The sequence below is a fragment of the Propithecus coquereli genome, unplaced genomic scaffold (assembly GCF_000956105.1).
Source record: "Propithecus coquereli isolate 6110/MARCELLA unplaced genomic scaffold, Pcoq_1.0 Scaffold944, whole genome shotgun sequence".
NCBI classification, from domain to species: domain Eukaryota; kingdom Metazoa; phylum Chordata; class Mammalia; order Primates; family Indriidae; genus Propithecus; species Propithecus coquereli.
Genome location: NW_012155774.1, coordinates 278,339 through 286,901, shown reverse-complemented (window position 1 = coordinate 286,901; position 8,563 = coordinate 278,339). Strand labels below are relative to the sequence as shown.

General features: G+C 58.8%; 1 protein-coding gene across 1 annotated transcript in view; it reads left to right on the top strand.

Moving 5' to 3' along the window:
* PKP1 (plakophilin 1) overlaps window positions 1-8,563 on the top strand; it is a 47,251-nt gene that overhangs the window by 32,655 nt on the left and 6,033 nt on the right. The window contains exons 5-10 of the mRNA XM_012664961.1: window positions 1,308-1,452; window positions 2,306-2,513; window positions 3,325-3,502; window positions 4,867-4,981; window positions 6,586-6,741; window positions 7,558-7,734. Of these exons, the coding sequence (XP_012520415.1) occupies window positions 1,308-1,452; window positions 2,306-2,513; window positions 3,325-3,502; window positions 4,867-4,981; window positions 6,586-6,741; window positions 7,558-7,734 (979 nt within the window). The remainder of the gene's footprint in view (window positions 1-1,307; window positions 1,453-2,305; window positions 2,514-3,324; window positions 3,503-4,866; window positions 4,982-6,585; window positions 6,742-7,557; window positions 7,735-8,563) is intronic.

The following is an 8,563-nucleotide window of genomic DNA, read 5'->3' as shown; positions in this document are numbered from 1 at the left end:
AAGTGACATTTGACTGACAGATGCAGGGTGACATTCTCTCAATGCAGGGCAGGGGTACTACTAGTCCAGTGCCAGAGAGCTCTGCCCCTTGGGTGGTTTTTCTAGAAATGAAGTTGGGCTGTCATACCTCAAACTGTGCATATTTACTGAGCACCTGGTGTTGAGAACACGAATGCAGTACAAACGAGGAGAGAGCTCACTCTGTAAGTGTGGATGAGCATCTAGTGGAGTAGAGCTGGGTGCCACAGAAGGGCCTGCCCCTGCCCTGGGACAACTCTCCATCTCTGCTGAGAACCAGGACAATCAGTCACCAGCCTGTGACTCAACACCGTGGGAGCCGGAAAGGATCCTACAAGAGAGGTTCCCTTCAGATGTGCCTGAGATCTGGTCAGGGGACCCTTGTTAAGGGGCTCGGAATGTGCAAGAGGACACAGTGGAGCCAGATGATTAGGCTAAAGCATATGAAGTTTCTGGTTTTGTGGCTCAAAAAGGGCTATCAGCCAGTTCCCATGGTCCAACGTAATGCATGCCCTCAGATGCCAGTCTAAGCAGTTTGAACCTGGACCTGCAGTATGGAGATGCCACTGATGGTTTCTGAGCCGGGGAGCAGCACAGTCAGCAGGGTTTTAGGACCACTTATCGGGTAAAAGGGTATAAATCGTTGGGTGGGGGAGCTTGGAAAAGAGGGTCTATTGCTGCCAATCAGTCACGAGCATGATCATCATCAGTAGGAAAGTGGGGGCCATGAGGATGGGAAGAAGAGGTGGATGTGAGAGTTTTTGTGTAAGAAGAGCCAGCTGGACATGCAGATGGATGGGTGGCTGGCTGGATGGATGGGTAGATGTGTAGATGGATGCATGGGTGGATGGATGGATGGATGGGTGGATGGATGTGTGGATGGGTGGGTGGATGGGTGGATGGGCTCATGGCCGCAGTCTTTCATTTTCCCAATACTGGGCACAAACCTGAGAGATGGAAGGGTGAGTAGGGAGCTTTCCCACAGGGAACAGGGTGGAGTGTTTCCTCAGTGCAGAGATAACCTGCCTGACTGGACACTAACCATGACCGGAGCCTCACAGAGCCAGTGTTCTCACAGTGGAAAGCCCAGTGGATGTGCGTCTGCCTCCTCTGAAGGAGCTGAGCTGTTCTAAGGGTGTTCTCCAAGTGGGCCTGGGCCTGCCATGTTCTGACTCTCTGGAGGGCAGAGGAGGCTGTGGCAGCTCGGGGGTGCAAGGAGGAATTCCGAGCCCCCTCTCCAGGGCTCCCAGCCCTCCCTGTAACCCATGCCCACTGCCCGTTCCCCACAGGATCTGCAGTGAGGACATTGAGTGCAGCGGGCTGACCATCCCCAAGGCGGTGCAGTATCTGAGCTCCCAGGATGAGAAGTACCAGGCCATTGGAGCCTATTACATCCAGCACACCTGCTTCCAGGATGAATCTGCCAAACAACAGGTACCTGGCTGCACACTCTCCTCCCCGGTTGGCCTGTGCAGGGCCTGGCGCTGCATTTAGAGATGGGTGCGGGCATTTGCTGTTGGCTCCGTCTCACCCTGCCCAGCTGCTGGGGGCCCTCGCATTGCCCAAGGGCAGAGCTGGGCATCTTAACCTTCTGCAGAGCAAAGCCCTCTGGTTGAGTGGACAGTAGGCAGGTGCATTTCCTCCACTGGTCATGGAAGAGACACTTCAGTGCCAGCCATGGTTTCAACAAAAATCGCCTTTCTCAAATTCCACTGAAGAACATGACCTCTCCCACCCTCAACTCCCATCGTCCTACCCCCTTCTCTCTCCCCAGGCATCTTATGGTGGAAACTTGGGCTTGTTCATGCCTCCCAAGCTTGGCTGGCAGGGAGGACTCCTGCAGGGCTCTGCAACTCAACCCAAGGGTTAGGGCCATAAATGGGTTTGCTAGAGTCCAGGATTAATTGGCATCAAAGTTTCTACGCAGGAAGTTTCCATAGCAGAGTCTTCCTTATGTCTGTGTTCTGCTTTTGGATTTTGAAGTGTATTTATGTCTATTGTCTCATCTGGTCCTCACCACCATACTCCAAAGGAAGAAAATAGGGCTCAGGAAGGAGGAGGGTCTCCCAGCTGGGATTGGGCGACCCAGGATCTGAATCCAGGTCTTCTGGCTCCTGGTCTGAGTCAGTTACCATGACCTCACACTGCTCATTTATTTCAGTTGACTTAGATGTTTCTGAACTGAAAGCAGATTTTTTTTGGCCTGAGAAAAATCCACTTTGGGTATCGAATAACAAGGTCAGACTCACCTGCCTTGACCAGCAACGTGCCGCTTCTCTTCTGGCAGGTCTATCAGCTGGGAGGCATCTGCAAGCTGGTGGACCTCCTCCGCAGCCCCAACCAGAATGTCCAGCAGGCCGCGGCAGGGGCCCTGCGCAACCTGGTGTTCAGGAGCACCACCAACAAGCTGGAGACCCGGAGGCAGAACGGGATCCGTGAGGCCGTCAACCTCCTGAGGAGAACCGGGAACACCGAGATCCAGAAGCAACTGACCGGTAGGACACCCCTGCCACAGAGAGCCATGAGGGTGGGGAGCTGTGCAAGACAGCTGGCTGTGGCCCCAGGCTGGGGGCCGCCAGTCCTCTAGGCTGGGCCAAGGCACATTGCACAGATCTGGCCCGGGGATAATATTCTGGGAATCCAATGGCACTGGTCTTGGCCTCATTAGTGGTGCCCACATGGTGACCCTGGGTGATGTGCATACCTACAAGGGTCACGGTCTTTCTGAGGTTAGAGGCACTTGGAGGAAGGCCAGTGTCCAGGCAGGACCCATAGTCATCAAGCCCTGGGATTTGCCGGTGATGGGGAGAGAGTAAGACTGGCAGGGGAGGGGTCAACAGGTCTTATGCATCTGCCCTGTGTTCAAAAAATATGCTAAGCACTCAAGGTGGGGGACATAGGCGACTTATGTCACCATGAAGACCTCAAATTGGACTGGGAGGATGAGACCGTGTACAGAATAACAGTTGACAAGTATTTCCAGAATGGCTTTCAGATGGAAAATAGAGAACATTAGAAGATTCTAAGTTCTAAAATTTATGTTAAAAAACACTGATCAATCAAATGTTTTTTGATAACTTTCTATATGCACAATTTGGATCTTGACAGAGAGCTCTGAGATGCTCCCTGCCCTCAAAGAACCTGCAGTCTAGTTAAAATACTGAGAAACGGGTTCACAAAGCAAATAGGTTTGACAGACCAGGCCCACGTGGAAGGTGACATTGCAGTTGGGCCCATTTGCTAGATAGAGCCTGGCCTGGGGCCTCCTGAGCCTGGCGCTTGTGGGTTGACGTCTACGATCCCCAGGGCTGCTCTGGAACCTGTCTTCCACCGACGAGCTGAAGGAGGAGCTGATTGCCGACGCCCTGCCTGTTCTGGCCGACCGCGTCATCATCCCCTACTCCGGCTGGTGCGATGGCAACAGCAACATGTCCCGGGAAGTGGTGGACCCTGAGGTCTTCTTCAATGCCACAGGCTGCTTGAGGTGAGAGAAGAGGACACAAGGGGTCTTTTTGCCTCAGCCCCGGGCCCTTCCCCAGGCCCCATCTCAGCCAGCATCCAGCCAGGACAGACAACACAGCAGAACCTGGCACTGTCACTCGTGGGCAGGCCCCAAGACATGGGGCCCAGGTGTTCCTAACTTCCCTGGACCTAGATGAGGCTGGGGACCCTGCCACCTCCTTTGAGGGGACACAGCAGACATTAGTTAGGAATCTAAGAGTGGAAATGCCAGGATCTGGATATCCAAACTGGTTCAACCATTTCCCTCTCCTCCACCCCCTGAAAAAATGCATTTCTTGTACCATCTTGAAGAGCATTCTTTTAGACAAGTCTACTGATGTGGCTGCTCATGAGTCACTTCCCGGCTGCGGTGCTCAAACCATTTGCCATATCGATTGGCATGGAGATGGCACTGCTTTCCCCAGAGTTTTCTGAGCTCTGCTCAGGGTGTGGCATGGCCCCCGTGGGGCTGGTGGGCGTGCTTGCTCTGGGAGCAGAGGTGTCCAAGCCAGCGGGGGGCGGGGGCTGGGGGGCTGGTATGGAGCTTGGAGCTCGTGGAGCAAGGTCCCCTCTAGGGTCCCGCCTTGCCGTTCCCCAACTCCTGAGAACCCCCCGGAGTGAAGTGGGCATGTGCCTCTGTCTCCACTTGTGCTTCTCCCTGCCAGCCTCCAGGAGCAGCCTCCAGGGAGGGGGAGGCTGGGGAGATGAAACAGCAGTGCCATTAAGGACTTTACGGGGCTGCCGGGCTGCTGCACACCCCACCTGCACCAGGCAGATGGGCGCACGTTGCTTGGGAAGGAGCCTGCTGCTGCGCAGAGCACGCCTGCGTGGGGAGGCAGTGTCTGGTCCCCAGCCGAGCCACCCTCCGCTCCGTCCCCAATCCAGCACCCACAGAGCTGCTTCCTGCACCCCAGAAAGAGACTGGGCAGACAGGAGCTCGCTGCTCCCGGTCCACACGTGGCCACTAGTGGCAGGGTGTGAGCCTTGGGCTGTCAGCTGCAGAGGAGCCGTTGACACATGGAACCAATGACAGCCATAAAAGTTACGGGCCTGGGGACCACACGGACAGAAAGAAGGGCGAGAACTGAGTTCAACCGCGATGTCGTTGAAGCCTCCGCCGGGGCCAAGCATAACGGGCTGAATGATTTTTCTTTCCTTCTTGTTTCCTCCTTTCTTTTCCCCACTTCACTCCTTTCCTCTCCTCCTTCCTTCCTCCTTCCCTCCTCCTCCTACCACAACCTCCCACGTGCACCATCCTCTCTTTCTGCCTGTTCTCTCCTCTGCCTGCCCCACCACACCGCCTCCTCCCCACCCTCTCTGCACCCCACCCTCTCTGTCCTCTCCCAGGAACCTGAGCTCGGCGGACGCGGGCCGCCACGCCATGCGCAACTACTCGGGGCTCATCGACTCCCTCATGGCCTACGTGCAGAACTGCGTGGCAGCCAGCCGCTGCGACGACAAGGTGGGAGTGCGGCCCCCCGGCACCCGACACCCAGCCCCAGTCCCGTCCTCTCTGCCCAGAGCTCGAAGCCCAGGGCCACGCCTCCAATCAGTGAGGGTGGCTCCTGGGACTCCCCGTCCTGGCGTTTTTCTCTCCCAGACCCCATGAGTCAGGGCTGCCCTTTCCGGGTGCCTTCGAAGCCTGGCCCAGCGACAGGGCAGCAGCATAGTCTGGGGCTGTGGAGGGGTGCAGGCTATAGCCATGGCTACAGAGGCAGGCGCCAGGGAGAGCATGCCCGTGCGAATTCGCTCTCCCTCACGTAGATGCTGAGTGGACGTAGCTGCCTGCTTAACCTCTCTGTTCCCCAGTTCACTCTTAACTCTGAGGAGAGGGCCGTAATCACATGGACCTCACGGGGTGTTTGAAGGACTCGATTAGTTAAGAAGCAAAACACAAAGAACAGGGCCTGGCACAGACCAAGCTCCCAGCGCACATCTGCCGGCTGCGCCATGGTTGGCGGTGCCCAGCCCTGCCCTGCGGCCCGAGGAATCCACACTGCTTGCCCAGGGCCGGTCCTCCCTGAGACAAGGCCCCTTCTGCCACCACCATCTTCCCGCTGCCGCCCAAAAAGCCACAGGCAGAGCCACGCTCCTGCCCTCCCTGGACTTTCCCAGATACCAGCGCAAAGAGGCAGAGAGGAAAAGTCGTGGCGGGCGGGTCAACTGACGGCTGGGATATTTCGAGCACAGCAGGACAGTGGCTTGGGAGATGAGGAGGCACAGCAGTGCCCAGACTGCCAGGGGGCTGGCACCTGGGTCCTCAGCACCGTCTGCATGAGGAGGAATTTCATCTCCTGCTTCTTCCACTGGGAGTGACAGCAGGGCCTCAGAGGGGAGCCTTGTCACTTAGAGGCTCAGCCGGGCTCCTACACCTGTGTCACCCTAACCTTGGAAGCCAGAGTCCCTCAAACCCCAGCAGTGGCCAAACGCTGCAAATCCGCTGCCCCCAAACTTAGCCTGGGAGGTTCGCCGAGGGGAATGGGCAGCAGTGTGGGCCCAGCTGCCATCATGGGGCCCCGGTCCCCAGGCCTTGTGTGGATTTCACACCTTTAATGTTGGAGGCTGAGGGCTGGTCACAGAGAGGGAAGGGTAGAGGCAGTGGGGCGCGATGGCTTTGGAGCCTAATGGTGCCGAGGCTGCTTCTGAAGGGGCCATTGCAGGAGGGCAGACGCGTTCCTCAGTGTCCCAGGCTGTCACTGGCGCTGCGTCCACAGCGGTAGAAACAGCAGCCAGGTCTGTGTGTCCCGCCGTGTGTTGGGCCCCATGGTCGGCACTTTCCACGCTTCATCTTCCCCAGAGCCCAGTGCAGTGGGCAATGGAAACTGAGGCCCAGAAAGGTGAAGCAAGCCACTCAAGCTCACACAGCCAGGGAGTGAGAGATTCAGGTCCAGGTCCCCAAGTGTCCCTGGCGGCTCTTTCCAGACGGAGTGTGTGGTGGGTGCCTGTGCTCCCCTCTCCGACGCAGCCGAAGTGCCCGCTGCTCCTACTGGTGTGGGTAGGACATGAGCCAGGAGCCGGTCGGGGCCGGGCAGGGGCTCAGGCGCCACACTTCTGCTTGGTCCCCAGTCCGTGGAGAACTGCATGTGCGTCCTGCACAACCTCTCCTACCGCCTGGACGCCGAGGTGCCCACCCGCTACCGCCAGCTGGAGTACAACGCCCGCAACGCCTACACGGAGAAGTCTTCCACCGGCTGCTTCAGCAACAAGAGCGACAAGATGATGGTGAGCACCGTGCACTGTGCGCCAGGGCTCCGCCAAGCACCCCACCAGGCCCTCCTGCAGCCTGAGCCCAGCCCCAGGGGACGGGCCGCACCACAGCCTCGCCCTGGGCTCACGCTGCACTCGGGAGTTGGGGAGCAGGCATTCATTCATTCCTTCCTGCATGCAGAGGGGAGCTCCGTGCTCGGGACTATAGAAGCCCAGACTACCCCAGAGGCAAAAGCTCCAACCCTGTTTGAAGGCCTCAGTCTCTCTCACTGTAGGATGGGTCAAGTCTCACCCATCTTCTCCCTTACCCCCGAGGATGTGGGGACAGCCAGAACTCTGACCCCTCTCTGGCCTTGGCTCCCACTGTCTCCTGAGCTCTCCCAGAGGTCTCCCTGGAAGGAGCAGGGTGCTGTAGAGGGATGGCCAGGCCTCCTCCGCTGGGCCCGGCTGTGCAGTTGAGGCCCCAGACCCATGTGGGCCCAGGGCGGGGGACAGACCCATGTTCTGACTCTGGGAAGGGCAGAAGCATCATGACGTGAGAGCCCAGAGCAGCCTCACACAGCTGGGAGGCCTGGGCCTGGCTGCCCTGGAGCAGGCTGCCCAAGATGCTGGGAGCGCTTTGCCCTCCTTGGCGACAGTCTGGAGGACCACGGCCTGTTCCCCCTTCCATGGGGCCGCCAAAATGCGCAGAGAAAAGGCGCACAGTAGTTCCACCTCTAGGCACTTCCTCGGTCCCTCCCACCCGGAACCACAAGCTTGGGGGGCCGAGGACAGAATGCTTGGGTTGTGTCCCCTCCCGAGCCTCCCCACTGAGCTGCTCTTCCTCCTCAGAACAACAACTACGACTGCCCCCTTCCAGAGGAAGAGACCAACCCCAGGGGCAGCAGCTGGTTGTACCACTCAGATGCCATCCGCACCTACCTGAACCTCATGGGCAAGAGCAAGAAGGATGCCACCCTGGAGGCCTGCGCGGGTGCCCTGCAGAACCTGACGGCCAGCAAGGGGCTGGTGAGCAGGGCCGCGCCTGCCCTCCTGCAGCGCCCCGGCCTCTGTCCGCAGTCCAGCCCCACTCCCGGCTTTTCCCTCCAGCCTCTCCCCTGGCCGAGTCCCTCCGGCACATGCGGGCTTCCGAGCTTCTTTCTGCAGACAGGAGCAGCACCTGGTGCATGCTGGGTGCTGGGCCGGGCGCCAGGGAGAGGATGGGAGCTTCCGGGTGGTGCGCTCCTGCTGGATTCTTCTGTGCCCACACAGTCCCCTAGGCCGCATGGTTTCTATCCCAACACCTCCCCTGGGCTTCCTACCTCCCAGTCCCGGGCCGGCCTCCTGGGCTCTGCCAGGGGTGGGAGACAGGGACGGAGAGAGTGTTTGTGGCTGGAGGAGTCTCCCATTTGTTGAACTGACAGAGGTGGAAAAAGAGGGCTTGGAGTGTGGGCGGGTCCAGGGGAAGAGGTGACAGAATTAGTTTAGATTTTGAGGCCCAATATGTGTAGCTTGGAGGGCACAGGGCACAGGGCACAGGGCGGAGCCGAGGGAGGCTGTTTGCGTGGGGAGAGTGCGGCTGGCTCAGGCAGCCCCGTCCTCCAGCTTCACTCAGGACACGAGGGCATCGCCCAGCGGCGGGACGGCGTGAATGGAGGGGAGAGAACTTCCCTGACTGTGAGGGGTGAGGCTGGGGGTCTCTGAGGCCCCACACTGGCCCAGACCAGGATACGCCCAGGATGATGGGGTAGCTTAGGAGCCTGAGGAGCTGGCCCACCTCCCGGGGACCCGGATTATATCCCACGCAGCACAGACCCTCGTTTATCCGTCTTTGTCTCGGGCAAGCCCTCAACAATCC